The sequence below is a fragment of the Cheilinus undulatus genome, linkage group 17 (assembly GCF_018320785.1).
Source record: "Cheilinus undulatus linkage group 17, ASM1832078v1, whole genome shotgun sequence".
Classification (NCBI taxonomy): Eukaryota; Metazoa; Chordata; class Actinopteri; order Labriformes; family Labridae; genus Cheilinus; species Cheilinus undulatus.
The window spans coordinates 9,647,692-9,665,218 of NC_054881.1; the positions used below are offsets into that span (position 1 = coordinate 9,647,692).

The 17,527-nt window shown below is 38.8% G+C and overlaps 1 protein-coding gene across 3 annotated transcripts in view; it reads right to left on the minus strand.

Annotated features, from left to right (window-relative positions):
• The window catches only part of LOC121525261 (proteinase-activated receptor 1-like), a 29,523-nt gene extending 11,996 nt beyond the window's left edge, over nucleotides 1-17,527 (minus strand). For all 3 annotated transcript variants that reach the window (XM_041811155.1, XM_041811154.1, XM_041811153.1), the window contains exons 1-3: nucleotides 17,335-17,527; nucleotides 3,335-3,430; nucleotides 1,111-1,137 (exon numbers count right to left, since the gene is read on the minus strand). In XM_041811155.1, the coding sequence (XP_041667089.1) occupies nucleotides 1,111-1,137; nucleotides 3,335-3,430; nucleotides 17,335-17,413 (202 nt within the window). In that variant the 5' untranslated portion in view covers nucleotides 17,414-17,527. The remainder of the gene's footprint in view (nucleotides 1-1,110; nucleotides 1,138-3,334; nucleotides 3,431-17,334) is intronic.

Consider the following 17,527-nt stretch of genomic DNA (forward strand, 5'->3'; position numbering starts at 1 on the left):
AATTAATTATCTATAAACCACTTTAATTAGTGATGTAGTCATTGGCTTTCCTTTTTTTTAGAAACTTGTTCACACCAGTATGGGAACTGTGATAGTATTGAGTTGTGACTGTTGCTTGCGCACTATTTGTCCGTGAGTATGTTTTTTATGCTTTATGATAGCGACAGAGGCAGAGGGTCATGTTTGGGTTTGTGCTTCATATTTTTGGCTGTATATTTGTAGTTAACAGAGTGCTAGCTGGCAGAGCTGTAAGCTAGCAGCATGACTAAGCATTTTGAGTTAGCCTAATATGTTTTTTGTTGTGTTTATTATTCTTAATGCATTGTGTAATGTGTGCTTTGTTGCAGTTTCATGGAAATATCTTATATGATTATACTATAGAATAATTTAGAATACATATCATTAAAAGATAATTCTTCAGTAAATGACAAGAAAAGTTACACCATGCATCTTGGAGGAGTTCAGGTTGTTAGCTGACTGTTTAGCTTTGAACATTGACTACTTATAGCAAGTACAGAACAATTTCTCAACTTAAAACACACAAATATTAGGTAGAATAAAAAAGAACAGAGCCTGGCGTTTTAAAAGCTGCTTTCAAGGATAAAAGTTTATCCCAAAGATAAAAGATTTTGCTTTTATAAAATAAATCTAGTCCTCCAAAGGGCAGTAGCAACACTGTTGTAAACCTAAGGGCTTTTCTGCAGACATTTCTGTAAACCTTTTAAGTACTTGATACAAAAATCATTGTAGCCTTTCTTGTGAAAATGTAATTGCACAGCCAGACATTGTGATTGTGATAAGATTGGATTAATTGCACGACACTAGCGTACGCCATCTTTAGCCATACATACTTGTGCACTGGTGTGTCTGCAATGCTCAGCAATGTGATTTCTATAGTATTTAACAAGTTTTTGGTAATTTCTCTGCTTTTTGTATACAGGAAACTATGGCAACCAAGCATATTTTACTGGCGTTAACTCTGTATATTGAGCAGAAGTTGGTTCTGCAAGGACAAAAAGAGACAAAACATCAAAGAAATCATGCGTCAAATTGTGACGTATGGTCACCTAAGGTTCAGTGCTTTCCTCCAGATCACTTTATATTACTTACTTGTAATGCCCGTTTCTTGTTCACCGTCTGAAGAGAAAAACAAAAGATACATCAAACAGGCTGTATGAGGTCAATGACACTCAACCCTGGTCTACCACCAAGCCAAATTGTTGAAAAAATACCTATGCAAGAGCCACAGTCCAAACCTGGGGGTGTATTTATATACATATATATAGATTGGTATATATAAATATGAGACAGAGTGCTCACAATGTTAAAGGATCGAATAATTACTGAATAAAAATACATTAATCAGAGTATGCAGAGAGCTTGGTTTCACCTTTAATTTTCATCATTTTCCCATTGTCAGCTCCAGCAGATGTTTGTCACCTCTATCAGATGATGGTTTTGTTCATTTTACCTGAAATGCATCATCCCGTCTTCATTGTACTTTGCTTTTTTGTATAAATACCGGCTAATTGGTGCACAGATGGCCTCGTGGTTTGAATCCGGCCTGTGGCCCTTTCCCACATGTCTCTCCCTGCTCTCTCGTCCCTGTTTGTGACTCTATCCACTGTCCTCTTCTATCAAGAAAGGCACAAAAAGCCCAGAAATAAATGTTTAAAAAAAAAAATAAAAAATACCAGCTAGTATATATGAAAAAATAACTGATTCAAAAAATAGTTTGATACAGTTAATAGTAAAGATTAGAAAATCATGAAATGCAGGTAAAATAATTAAGGTGAGGGAAAGATATTTTAAAAAGTGAATGGAAAATGCATTTTTTTAACCAAATATCACTACTGAATACCAGTATTAGATAATGGAAACCTTGACATTCATCTTAAATTAATAAAATAAAAATCAAACATATTTCACTGTGTCTGACAGAGTTGGCAAAAATAAATAGATATGACTGTCAAAAAATTAAATTATATTTTAGGGAAAAAAACAATCTCTTCCTCCAGACAAACCTCAACCCACACAAATGTCCACTTAAACAAACTTGCATGTTCTTGCTTGTGTACATCAGAAAGAAAGGATGAAAATTAAATCTGTTAATTAAATGGTATCAGTGAAAGAAACTGATTGATGTGACTTTCCATGGATGATTTCTGAGGTCAGAATTTCCCTTTTTTAAGGTTAATTATTTTTCCATGTAAGACTTAAAAGAGCCACAAGATCATTACTGCTGTATTAGATGGTACTCAAAAATGGTTATTACTACTGCAGATTCTTCACATATTGCTACCATCATTTCTGATGTTAAAGCCAAATCTTTGCAAATGGGGGATGGATTTATGGTCAGGACAGCAAAAAGTTTATCCTATTCATTGTTTTTGCTCTGCTTCTTTTCTGCCTCTTCTCTTTTCTGTAGCTACCTCTTCTGCACCTTCCTCGTATAAAAGACATCCATGTGCTGTTAATTTTTTTTTCTTAAGATTTTTATTTTTGGGCCTTTTCATGCCTTTATTTGATAGAGGAAGGACAGTGGATAGACTTGGAAACAGGCAAGAGAGTGGGGAGAGACATGCGGCAAAGGGCCACAGGCTGGATTAAAAACCAGTATTAGATAATGCGCTCCCCCAATGTGCTGTTAATTCCATAAGGTAGTTTGAGCCTTTCATTTGGAGTGGCAGAAGGTTGTGCAAAGCCCCGAAATCTGTGTTTGGATTGGGCTCGGTAGGTTTCTGATATGTTGGCGCAGGACTCTGGTACTCTGGCATGCCAGATGGGTTTGTTTCACACATTCATCTGGTAAACCACTCATAGACAGCATTTGGGAAAGTGCAGAGCCATTGAAAAAAAAACTCAGAGGATGATTGGAAAAACGTTCTGTCTGTCACATCTTTACAGGCCAATCAGAGCAACAAAACATGACAGAGCCGCTAACGAGCTGCACCCTTACCAGAGTAGTAAACTCCATTGAGAACTGCGTAACGTGAACCATGGCGACTGTAGACATGTCAGAACATGACTTTGGTTGTTTTTGAAAAGAAAATAACTCACTGCTGTTCTTTGTTCTTCTTTTAATGAAGAAATGTTGTCAAGTTCTCATAAAACTGGCACTTTCGCAGCATCCATGCTAATCTCCTCCGCCATTTTTGCACTGGCCTCTTGCTGCTGCTAGCTTACGTCATGACTCCGCCGCACCTGAAAGTACTGCCCCTCATCGCTGATTGGTCCTGTCACTTTCTAACCGGGCCCAAACGGCTCAGATAGGAGCTTTCCAAGATGGATTTGCCAGTGAGAAACACTGAAACAGGAAAATCCATCTGCTTACTTTTATCTTCTTGTTGCTTAGGTTGAGTGACCCCTGGTCCTCCCTGGTCGTAGGACTGTGTGCTGTTATAGTCAGAGCCCAATGCAGTAGTACTTCCTGTAAAAAAAAAAAAAGTAAAATCTTTATAGAAGGACTGCTTTTTCAGATTTTTATTTCTCACAGACTCAACCTTTAAGCGGTGAAAATATTATTAAAATCAAAACATGTTTGATCCTCGCCAGTGTTAAAATCATTGTGTGGAGTTGCGCCGACTGTGACAATTAGGGCTGTGAGTAATACTAATGATCAGGATAACACAGAGATTTTCTAACTGGTGAGTTCTTCTCTTACCTGGTCTTAGGTGCACTAGATGCCAGAGATAGATTGGACACAACAGCATATTATTTGCTGACAGCAGATATTTGTCAACAAGGTCGATATCAGCTAATACTGGTGTTAAACTGATGCTTGATTCTCCAAATCAACTTTACATTTCCTTATTAGAATCTGGGCCTCTCAAACTGAACCTGATATGTTTGTTACCTCCGCCAAGGAGGTTATGTGATCGGGTTTGTTTGTTTATTTGTTTGTTTGTTTGTTTGTTAGCAACATAACTCAAAAAGTTGTAGAAGGATTTTGATGTAATTTTCCGGAAATGTCAGAAATGGCATTAGAAAGAACTGATTAGATTTTGGGTGTGATCCAGATCACCGTCTGGATTCAGGAATTTTTTAAAGGATTCTGTACTATTGGGAGATAGGGCTAAAGGCGGAGGCCTGCGCTGTTACCACTTTACACCAGATGATGGCAGACATGAGTAACTTTAATCCCAGCAGCATTTTGGGTGTGTTTCTGTTCAAAGTTTTGGAGTTTATAGAGTTTGAAAGACGCATGCCCGGTCGAGGAGACGAGTCGGAGCGTAAGCAAAGAAGGCGAATTGTAGTGAGAATACTCACAATGCTGGTAGGAATAGAGGAATATTCACCCTCTGCCATGACTTCCAGTCGTCCAGTGAGACCATGGGTGAGACTGTCAGTGCATCTGTTGGCAATGCTTCAGCCATGACAGTCCACCTGTGGCGAAGTCATTGCTTTGCCTCGCTGTGTTTCCCCCCCACCGGGAAGGGAGTAATTGGCGAATGCCGTGGTGGGTGGCACACGGGGACAGATCCAGGAATTTTTATAAAGGATTCTTCACTATTGGGAGATAGAGCTGATGGCAGAGGTCTGCGCTTTCCGAGTGCTTTTCTTGTTCTAACAAAATCATGGCTAATGGTTACAACACCAGACAGTGATGTTAACCTGGTCGGTTATAATATTTATCGATGGGACAGAAAACGCCGGGGGCTATTTATGTTAAATCCAAGCAGCAACCTGAAAAAATTGAAAGCCAATGCTTAGATTTAGAGGTCGCTCATTGGTTTGGTTTATATTTTAATTAATTAGATTCCTGGGATTAGTTTTAGCATTTATATTCCACTGGTTAGGGTTAGGGTTAGAATTGATTTATGTAGATGTGGATGTAGATGCATGTTTACATATGTGCAGTACAAATCGGGTTCCCGGGATGGATCGGGTAGTGACAGACGGGCCGTTAGGTTGATCCAAAGTTCGGTTTAGACCACGATTTCAATATAGAAGCCACTGTGGATTGGCTTCAAGAGCTGTTTGAGTCCGCCTGTTGTAAGCAGTCGGCTGACGTCACACAGGCTTTGTCCAATTCTTTCTACAGTCTGTGGTTAAATCACACCTCCTTGTAACAGTTTTAATCGACACCTCTGTCTGTAATCTGTTTCAATGTATTGCTCTAAATGTCCTTACAGGATGTACAAAATTTATATTAGTAGGGGCCCATTGACCTCCAAATGCTCTCCCATCTGCAAATGCAAACTTAACTGTCATCCTGACAAACAGCCCACTGATTTTTTAGTGACCACTGCCCTGTTGCGTGCATTAGAAATGAAAAGTCTGTCAAAGCCCCATCCCATTTTATAACTAAATGAAATTTTAAAGATTTTAGTGAACAGATGTTTTTATATGACTTATTTTTAAGTGATGAAAATATAAAACAAAAATGTCCCTGAAGCACTTTTGCACAATTTTTAAATTCAATTTTAAACAAGTATGCCCCAACTAAGACAATAAGGGGGAGAAACCGCTCAAATCCCTAGTTTAACAATAGTTTATGTGACAAATTATACAATCGAGACAAGGCATGGAAACGTGCCAGAGAGACTGACTTAGACAGTGATTGGCAGATGTTTAGAAAGCTAAGGAACAAATGTTCTCTCCTCATTCAGAAAGCAAAATATATATTTTTTTCTATTTCCCTACGGAGCCCCAGACATGACATGGTCAAAAAAAAATTTAAATTGTGGCCACGATATAGCTATAACGTGCCCACGAAATACTAATTCGTGCGCACGAAATACTAAATTGGGGCCACGAATTAGTATTTCGTGTGCACGTTATAGCTATATCGTGGCCCCGAAATAAGTATAACGTGCGCACGAAATACTCATTTGTGGCCACGAAGTATATCATTCCTGGACAGCTGGGTAAGCATATCGAGCGCACCTTCGCTAGAGCCTGCAATAGTCTACGTGATGTCTGTACGGTGAGTTTCTGTTCTTGTTTTGTCTCTAAACGATATCATGTTATCCCGCATTAAGGCAGTTATTTAAATAGGCCCATATGTTTGATACTTTGTTACAATGAGTAGACTATCTGCTGACGTCTCACCCGACTTACAGACTCATCGTGGTACTACACGTTGTTGTGTTGTGCTAATGTGTAGCCCTAAACTCTTTCGTGTCTGTTGGAGCTGCAGCCCGGCACTCACATCAGGGCACTTTTCAAGTACAGCTGAGGGGTGTAATACTAAGCAAAGTATGTTGAGCATAAGTGAGAGGTTTCCGTCACGAATGCGTCTATCTTTGACCCTGGCTAGATCACCATGCCAACTTGTGCTGCAGACTCGACCTGATTCGGACCAAATTCTGCTCAGAGTTTCAGCTTGAAATCAGCCAAAAATGTGCCTTTCACTGATAATCTCCTTTGAAAGTGGCGTCATGTGTGTCAGACTCTCAGCTGATGGAATACATAGGTTATATGAGCCGCAGCGTTTAATGATGCCACCGAACGAAGCCGTGCAGTTACAGTAGCGCTGACTGTATGTATCACGTTGCCAAGGGAACCTATAGCCTATCAGTGATCAGAACGTAGTTTGTTTTGATTTGCGGGTTGTTACTCTGACTGAACTACTGTGGTGTCTGTAGTGTTCTCTGGACATTTGTCCTTTAATAAAATCACAGAAGATTGAAAGTTCACTATATTATTGATCAGTCTGACGTTTACTTGTGTATGAAAAGTGCTATATTTTCTTTAAACCATTATGTTAACACTTTGATGATGGTTTTATGCTTGGTCCTGATTTGCTGAAGTCCGTTTTACACTGCTGGTATATTACAGCTAATAGAACACTGATTAGAAAATTGCTCAATCTATTATTACCACAGATAATATTTGATCAACAAATTTCATTTCACTTTGATTTGCCAAAGACTATGGGACAGTATCAGAGCTAAAGTCAGCTCTTCAGTATAATGTTTAAATCAGCTGCATGAAGTTTAACCCCTCAAAGCCTGTTGTATTTTATTTGATACATACTTTTATGATACCTCTATCTAATCAGTATGATCAACAAATTACTAAAAAAAAACATCTGAATACAATCTGATAAATGATAAAAATATCCTCAAGTGGATTATCAGTTGCCAAAAACACCTAATGTATCAAATAAGTTACCAAAAAAATATATGTTAAATTCTATGGAAATTTGGATTTTTTTTTATTTCAGTAGAAAGTGAAATAAATATTTCAGCTCCAAAAAAAATGAATTTTCTGGCTATTATCCATGTTTTCAGGCTTTAAAGGGTTAAAGTTTCAGAGCTCTACATTGTGCAACTGTCACCAGAAATAAATGGAAGGCATTGAGAGTGCTCCGAGTGTTAAAAGAAATATATTAATTACACTGTATTTGCAGCAACAGTAATAATAATAATAATAGTGGGGACATGGGGCAATAGGTCATTTGGAATCATAGATCCAGAATCTGGAAAATAAACTACCTGTTATGGCTACTTGTTAATTAATTTTGTTTTCCTGTGGCTTAGAGGTCAACTATGGATACTCGGCTGCGAGAATTTTTGATGGAGCGCAAACTTGAAGAAGATGTGATCCAGAAACTTGAAGATGAAAATGTAAGCCACTGCAGCTACTTTCTTTGCTTGCCAGGTTTGTGTGTGTGAAGGGGTGTGTGGCGGTGGGTGTGTGTGGGGGTGGTTGTGTGTGTCTGCGTGTGTGTGTTGTGTACTTTTTTTCCAAAAAGAAGATTAATATTGACTGAAAGTTTGTGTAGAACATAGTCACACCTGAACAGATAGACTCAATGTACAAATTCAGATGCACACTCCAAAAAATGCTGTATGCTTTAATTTTTAATGTAATCAAAAATGTCTTGTAAAAAAATCAACTGTTTTTACTCAGTAGTTCAAAATAATTCTCAGTCATCTCAAGTTGGAAAAAAATATCTGCATCATTATCAAAAGTAAATGTTATCAAAAGTAGGCTACATAATATGAAAAACTAATGATGTGAATAACTACACCCTTATACCACCAGTATGGTTACATTCTTATCTTCCTTTGAATATCCATTGGCATTCTATATTATGCATTTGTGTGTATTAATTCATTTATTTATTGACTTGGACTATCTTTTATTTTTTCAGATTGATGAAACTGTCATTCCATTAATGACAGACAGTGACCTGGCAAAGTACATCCCCAAAGTTGGAGATAGAGTGTCCACCGTGGCCTTCTGCAGACAAGCAGCACTGTCACAAAAATCACCATCCAGGAAAGAATCCATACTTTCAAGGCTGAAACAAAGACTTTCTGGCACTGAGGGAATACCTCCAAAAAAGAGATCATCTAAATGGGCAGGAAATACAAATGCCAAACGAAAAGTGAGACGAATTGAGGTTGGCTGGATGGATTTTGATGAGGAAGAGGAAAGGTACAAACAGGTGAAGTCTGTAAAAGGTGGCAGAACAAGGCATCTCTCTATCGACAAAGATGAAACAGTGGCAAATATCAAAGCTGTGGCTGAAAATCTTTTTTTCCCCAATGGCCATTCAAAAAAAAAACAAAGTCTTTCACACTATTCAACTCATATGGAGAGCTCACAGATACACGTTGATGTGTCCAAAACAGTAGATGAGTTGTATAATGAAAGCAAGGTCAAAATTCTGCGACTTTATCTGTGCACCAAAAAGAAAAGAGGACAGCAGCCCTCAGAAGTGGAAGCTGATCAGGCAATAAGCCAGCCCTCAGTTTTAGATCTCACTGACAATGAACAGAATCAGGCCGTTGAGGATCTGTTGGTGGAAAACAGAAATTCAGAATCACCAAACCACAATGGAATTAATGATGGTGCTTCCGCAAGTGGATATTTGGTACTGAACGACACATTACCATGGGATGGTTTGCTAACTCTGGGCGAAAGCGAAGATTCTGATGCAGTTATCTTCATAAGTGGGAATGACGGACTGGATGTAACTGTAGATGAACCAAACCTTGAAACACTCTTTCCAGAAAAAGAGGATGATGCACCTCATCAAACAGTGGATCAGTCACTGGTGCTTGCAGGGGAGGCTGATGTTCCAGCCCAAGCACTTCCTGAACCACAACTTTGTCCTGTGACGCTTATTGTAAGAAGAGGTCACTGTCTCACTGACTTGATCAGTGCCTTCAAGGACCCAAAAATTATTGCATCTGAGGTCAACATCAAAATGCGCTTACCAAATGGAGAGCTTGAGCATGGGGAAGGAAGTGGTGTTTTGCGAGACTGCCTGACAGAATTTTGGATGGATTTCTATGACAGCTGCACACTGGGAGTTGCGGTGAAAGTCCCCTTCATCAGGCATGACTTTCAGTGTGAAGAATGGCAGGCTGTAGCCAGGGTGTTTGTAGTAGGGTGGAAACAAGCTGGTTACTTCCCAGTGAAACTTGCAATACCATTTCTGGAAGAAGTGCTGTATGGCTCGACAACCAGTAGTTTCAAGGATTCCCTTTTGCTGTACGTATCACAAGAAGAAAGATCTGTCCTTCTGAATACTTTGGAGGACTTCAATTCAGTGGACACAGATGAATTGCTGGATGTACTCGATGCACATGAATGCAAGCAAGTCCCAACCAAGGACACACTGCTCCCTGTTTTGGCACAGATTGGACACAAAGTAATCGTTCAGGCCCCAATGTATGTAATTAAGTGCTGGCGTCCTGTTGTGGGTTCTATAGCTGGTTTACTACCACCAGAAGGACTGCATCATTTCATTGCACAAAAAAAACCAACCTCAAAAACAGTGAAGGAGCTTCTAAACTTTCCAGAGGAGATGACAGCAGCCCAGTCAACAGTTTCTCGTTACCTGAAAAGATACATAGGGGAAATTGATTGCAACAATCTTCAGCTTTTCCTGCGGTTCTGTACAGGATCTGATCTCCTGGATAAGGCGATACTAATTGAGTTCATAGAAACCTCAGATTTCCTCCGCAGACCACAGTCCCACACATGTGGATGTGTACTAAAGCTGCCCATTGGTTACCACAGCTATCCAGATTTTCACAGCGAATTTAACAGCATTCTCACAAGCTCAATGTGGGTAATGGATGTGGTGTAGGTAATACAAACAGTAACATGAAGGATGTGACAGCTCCTTGCTAGACTGGTTTTGTTATTTTAACTATGTAGCCCATTGTGCCATTTTATGTTGGGCTTTTTATTTCATCTGTTTTCAAAGTGGTTGCTGTGTTCTTTCACCCTCTGAGCCCTAAGTTGTTTTTACCTAGTTTTGGTGTGCCTGGGCTTTTTGTGTAATAATGCACTTAAAACCCCAGTCCCTCAATGCACAGTCAAGTTATGTACTTTTTTTTTTTTCAGGACAACCTGGGCTATCGGAATAGTGCTGCAGTGCTACAGTGATGTCACCTGAATGTACAAACAGTTATGAGACCATAAAAACAAAAGGAAAAACAAGATGGAAATGGAATTTTACAGATCTTTAGTGATAAATCACAAAACGTAATATGTACAAGCTTTTTTGCTGTAGAAAACTTTTCTCAAGTGTTGGGAATCAGAACATGAAAAAAATAAACATTATAACTATTATAGTACAAAAAATGGATACGCTTTTCCAAAAAAGTCCCATTGTTTCTTTGTTTTTCTTTACAGTTGTTTGTGTTTCTCATTATCTGTGCCATTCTACAAAGCAGCTCCTATATATGATGCTACAGAGGGCCACATCAAACTCCTGACACTTCAGAGAGGGGTCTGATTCTCCTGCCTCCTCCGCCTGCAGTGAACACAGAGTTTACATACATGAGGCCCTGCTGCTTGTTAGACTCTCCTGATTTAGCCTTGTCTCATTAATATTATTATAGGGGCTACCAGAGTTTATTCTAATGCATGAGGCGTTACCAATAACACAGAGCGATAGATGCAGCAGGTTTAGGCCAATCACAGTGCAGTTTGCTTTAGATAACGTGTGGCAACGTAAGCGGATACAGAGCGTCGGATAGTCTTCCGACTGGTGGACAAGACCAAAACAAACCTCTGACCTCCCTCTAAAATAACTATGGGAAACAACGTGGCGTTTAGCATCGATGCTAATGTACTTTAATCACCGAAATATGGATAAAATATGGACGAAAGACACTCAATATCGGATCTATCATTATGGATTTATTGAACAAGGTCCTGTAACCACAGCCGATTTCCAGGGCTAGATAGAGGGCAATAAAAGTAGCTTAAATTGCATTGTGGTGTCTCTTATTTTCACAGCAGTCTAAGAATCAATACATAACAACCATTAAATAAACTCACAGTGGCTAAAATCTCTAAGATTACATGCGGGTAATGCAGAGTTGATGGTACAGTTTCTTACTGTGATCATAATATAGGCTACTTACCTGAATGATTGGCATGAAACAGAACTGTGACAGAGCTTTGTCAATGAAGTCCCCAGTGAAGAATCCCTCATCCTTCAGTTCTGCTAGAAGCGTGATCCAGGGTTCAATTCCTTCTTTTCTCATCACTCCCCACCAGCTCTCAATTCTCTGGTTCGCGGTACTTGCCCCTGTGATGTAGCTTCTCCTCGCTGCTCTGTCATCCACGTCATTTCTCCGTAAATACCGCTGGATGTCTCTGACCACCACGTTCTCAGTGCCCATGTCGGTTCGTACGAGCCTGGGGTAGCCCCCACAGCGCTCCACTGCTTCCACAAAGTACCCCCCGATAACTTTCGGGTCACTGTTAGTGAAGGCGGCCCGCAGCCAAATGATGTTGCGTGAGAATCCGTCGATGCAGCCATTAATGCATATCCCATATGGCTTCAGTTTGTCGTATGAGTCGATGTGCCACAAAAAGTTAGGTCCCTGAGCAAAATATTGCCTCCTTCTGAGACGTCTGGTCTGGCGAACTTGGGAACCGACGGGGTCTAGTAGAGAGAGGAGGATCCTGACGTCTTCTTTTCTGACAGAAATTCCGTGTTGTTTGCACTTTGTATACATCCACCGGTAACCGTGATCATTTCCAGGGCCTTGCAGTTGGTCAACAATGAAATCTATCCCGGCGTCCAAGTCATACCTCCGCCGGTAAAGCAATCTGGCTCTCAATATTCTGTGTAAATGTCTCTCGGTAATAATGGTTCCTTGCAATGCCAGGCTATTGAGAATGTCTTTGTAACTCATTCCCAGCCTAAAGTAAAATTCAATCATACTATCCCTGTCCATCGTGTAGCTTTAGCCCCTCAACTGCCTCTATCTTAGACCATAGAGAAGGTGCGCTCGATTTGCTTACCCAACTGTCCAGGAATGATATTATACCTATTTCGTGGCCACAAATTAGTATTTCGTGCGCACGATTTAGTATTTTGTGGCCACGATTTAGTATTTCGTGGCCACGAATTAGTATTTCGTGCGCACGATTTAGTATTTTGTGGCCACGATTTAGTATTTCGTGGCCACGAATTAGTATTTCGTGCGCACGATTTAGTATTTTGTGGCCACGATTTAGTATTTTGTGGCCACAATATATAATTTTTTTTGACCATGTCATGTTTGGGGCTCCGTAATTTCCTTTACTTCTGCTGAAAACAACCCATCTAAATATTAGAAAACAGTAAATTCTCTAAAATCAAACACTGCTTCATCCTTTCCTCTTCAAATTGTTAGAGAAAATGGCCTTGTATCTGATAAGCTAGAGCTGGCTGACATCTTTAACCATCATTTCATAACAGCTGGAAACACCTTTGTGAATCTCAGTAATCCTAACCATTCTTCAGGGCCATCATGGAGCCTCTTTTTCCTTTAGAGAATTTACAGAAGAAGAGGTACTCAACTCTTTATTCTCCTTAAATATTAAAAAATCTATGGGAGAAGACCAACTACCCCCCGGTTTCCTAAGACTGGCTGCACCACTAATCGTCCAACATATCACCCATGTTTTTAATCTGACCCTTTGGACTGGGATTATACCTGATACTTGGAAAGCAGCACACATTTGACCTCTTTTCAAAGGGGGGGGGGCACATGAAATCAACAACTACAGGCCCATCTCCAAACTTTCCTGCCTTTCAAAAGTATCAGAATCATTGTTTAATCATCAGCTGCACCTACCTAGCCTCAAATAACATTGTCTCTCCCCATCAGTCAGGGTTCAGATCAGGTCACAGTTCAATTTCAGCAACATCTCTGGTCATAAATGACATTATCACTTCAATTGATAATGGTCAGAAATGTGTTGCATGTTTGTTGATCTGTCAAAAGCCTTTGACACAGCTGACCATTCTCCTCTGTTATGTAAACTTTCTAAAATTGGTGTTGATTAGACTGCATATATCTGGTTTCAAAGTTATTTAACAAATAGGACTCAAGCAATTGTTGCAGACAATGTAAGGTCTACCTTTTAGGTGGTCAGCAAAGGAGTCCCCCAGGGATCAGTTTTGGGTCCACTCATATTCACATTATATATTAATAGCATCGCAGGAAAATTAAAGTACTGTAAGGTTCATGTTTATGCAGATGATAGAATACTGTACTCCTCAGCACCCTAACATAGTCCAGCCTTGTCCCAGTTACAGTCTGATTTTAACGTATTCCAACAAGCACTAATTGATCTTAAACTAATGCTGAACCCCATTAAGACCAAATTTATGATTTTCTCAAGGCAGACCATTAACAATCTTGATGCCACCTTGTACACACTAAATAATGAAAATTGATCAGTTCACCAGTTCAAGTATTTGGGTATATGGCTAGATCAAGATCTGTCTTTTAATCTCACGTCTCTAATTGAATTAAGAAACTAAGACCACAGTTCAGTTTTCTGTACAGGAATAAATCCTGCCTGTCTGTGAGAAACAGAAAAAAGATTGTCCAGGCGACAATACTGCCAGTTTTAGATCATGGATACATCCTATATACACATGCAGCTGCTACTCTTTTGAAGCCATTGGAGGCCACATATCACTGTGCTCTCTGCTTTATTACTGGTGATAGTTTTGGTACTCATCATTGTGACCTGTATCTGTCTGTTGGCTGGCCCTCGTTAAGTAAGCATAGAAAGCAGCACAGTATCCTGTTTGCTTACAGAGCACTTGTTGGTAGACTCCCTCCCTCCCTGACTTCTCTCCTATCTATAAACATCTCAACCTGAACTACCAGATCTCAGAGTTGGATCACTTTAAAAACACCAAGGTTTAGAACCAAATGGGGTAGAACTGCTCCTAGTGTTTCTGCACCCATTATGTGGAATAATTTTCAGCTAACAGCTAGATTGCCCTCTTTGGTAAGAGGGCTCTTTGGAGATATTTTGACATATTATGAAAAATAATGCATTTTAATCTGATGGAAGCAACAGATCTTAAAAAGTACAAAAGGCTGGAAAAGTAGTGGTACAAATGGAAAACTGGAGGAGCATTTTAAAACTAATTAGGTTAATTGGCATCAGGTCAGTAAAATGACTGGATATAAAAGGAGCATTTTAGAGAGATAGAGTCTTTCAGAAGTAAAGATGTGCAGAGGTTCACCAATCTGTATAAAACTGTGTCTAAAAATAGTGGAAAAATTTCAGAAAAATGAACCTCAGTGTTACCTTTCAAAGAATCTGAATATCCCACCATCTACAGTCCATTATCACAAGAATCTGCAGAAATCTTTGCTCAAGTGACAAGGCTGAAGTTCAACACTGGATTCTTGTGATCCTTGAGTACTCAGACGGTACTGCATTAAAAACAGGCTGATTCTGTACTGGAAATCACAGCATGAGCTCAGGAACACTTCCAGAAATCATTGTCTGTCAACACAGTTGATACATGATGCAAAGGAGAAGCCACCATCTTCTCTGGGACAAAGTGCATTTAAGATGGACTGAGGCAAAAAAAAAAAAAAAATGGAAAACTGTTCTGTGGTCAGATGAATCAAAAATTAAAATTCTTTTTTGGAAACCACAGATGCCATCCAGCTTGATATTGGCCTACAGTTCAGAAGTCTGCATCTCTCATGGTATAATTAGCTTACATGCCTGGAAAGGCTCTATCAATGCTGAGAAGTAGAGGGTTTAGAGCAGCACACACTCCCATCCACACGTCTCCTTCAGGGAAGGTCTTGCATAATTCAGCAAGACAATGCTAAACCACATACCACATCCATCATAACACATCATAAAACAAAATCAAGCAGGGAAGACTCAGGACTGTTGGGCAGCTAGAATCCTACATCAGACAAGAATGGGACAACATTCCTCTCATAAGACTCCAGCAGCTGGTCTCCTCACTTCCCAGATGTTTACAGACGGTTGTTAAAAGTATTGGAAATGCTCCACAATGGTAAACACGGCCTTGTCCCAACTTTTTTGAGACGTGTTGCTGTCATCAAATTCAAAATGAGCAAATATTTTTCATGAAATGGTAAAATGTCTCAGTTTCAACATCTGATATGTTGTTTATGTTCTACTGTGAATAAAATATAGGTTTATAAGATTTGAAAATCAATGCATTCTGTTTGTATTCACATTACACTCAGCGCCCCAACTTTTTTGAAATTGGGGTTGTATGTTCTTCATGAATTTATCATGTCATCTATTCATACATGCATACACACGGGATGACAGAGTGATTTGAGGTCAGAAACTATCAAACAGGAAACAGCAGGGATGCTTTCAAAGGTTCCTCTCTGCTAATAGCCTGTTAACCATTTCTCCGAAATTATGCATTAAAAATCCTCAGAGAAAATCATGAAATATCTGTGGCAGATAAGTGCATACTTCAGAGTTAGAGCTTATCAAACTGACTACAGACTCGTTTAACCCTTGTGCCCTCCTCGGGCATTTTTGGCCATTTTTCTCAACTTTTTTTTTTTGAATTTGTGATCATTTTGTCAATTTTACAGCTTGTGGCATGAATTTTTACAGGAACTTTTTCTTTCTAGTTAATTTTTTGAAATCCAACATGTTTTACTCTTAAATGTCATTCATACTCTCTCAATAAAATTTGTTCCCTCGGGACACCTTCGAGGCCAAAAATGTACACGTACAAAAAGCTGCTATTAAATCACCATACATCAATATTTTTTCTCCTTTTTTTCATAAATCTCTTTAACGACTTCAGACTTTCTCAAAACTACCAAACATTCAATAATTCTCAGAATTTTAACCCTTTCAAACTTATACAAAAACTCTTCTTAATATAACGGGCAAAAATACAAGAATTTCAGGCATAGTCCTACAATGAGTAAATGGTTGAATCTGGTGGAATATGGTAAAAATGTCAAATTTCACTAGACTTCTTCACACTGAAATGCGGAAATTAAGGAATACATGATTTTATACTGCAATGACAGTGAGATAAAAAAAAACGTGGTTTTAATGGAAGTCAATGGGGGCATTTTTGCCTCGAAGATGTCAAGAGGGTATTTCTGACATTATGTAAAAAATAAAAATGCAATCAAATCAATTTTGTTGCTAATCTTTGACCCATCCAAGACTCTTATCAGCACCAAAGCCCCTTTTACTATTACTTTTATGGAAAATAATTCACTTTTTGCGTTTTTTTGCAGTAAAAAGTGAAATATTTCAAATAATCAAACTGGCATTTAAAGGGTCAAAATTCTGAGAATTATTATATTTTTTGTAGTTTTAAGCAGGTCTGAAGTGGTTAAAAAAGATTTATGAAAAAAAGGAGAAAAAAATATTGATGTATGGTGATTTAAAAGCAGTTTTTTTGTACGTGTACATTTTTGTCTTGAAGGTGTCAAGAGGGTGCCCGAATGTTAAAGCTGGCATTACAAAAAAATACAAATGCAATCAAATCAATTATTTTGCTGATCTTTGACCCATCCAAGACTCTAGTCAGCACCAAAGCCCCATCTTTCTACTATTTATTATGTGAAAAATAATTCACTTTTTCTGTTTTTTAGTAAAAAATAAAATATTTCAAATAATCAAACTGGCATTTTAAGGGTTGAACCTTGAAAAAATGTTTAATGTTTGGTAGATTTGAGCAGGTTTAAAGTTGTTAAAGAGATTTATGAAAAGAAAAGTAGAATAAAATATTGATGTATGCTGATTTAATGGCAATTTTTCTGTAAGTTTACATTTTTGCCTTGAAGGTGTCCCGAGGATAGTACATTTGAGGAGAGCACAAGGGTTAAGCAAGAGGGTTTTTTTTTTTTGTGCTTAATCTACTCTGAAACAAAATGGACTGATTTAAAAATCATTAGAACTTTTACAGAAGAAGCACCGTGGTGACAAAAAGTATTTTACATATATTTTGTATTTTCCTCACATTGTTTTACAAAGGACAAAGCTACATATTATTTTGTCTTGAGATCCAACAAAACTCCATCTTAACACTTTTATAAAGGGTTGTTAAAAATCCTGTAAAGTGACTTAAATCCTTCTTACCGTTCAAAGGTATTTCCAAGGCTGCACATCCAAACATCAGAGCCAGCAGCAGCAACCTTTCTGGACAAACTGAGAACATCTTCCTGAAGCAGCAGTGAGTTATAAAAACTATATAGAGCTGTATTTGATGTGGTTAATCTGTGTTTAGTCCTGCAGCCAGTGAGCATTTCCCAGGTTGGTTCATCTTCTGACT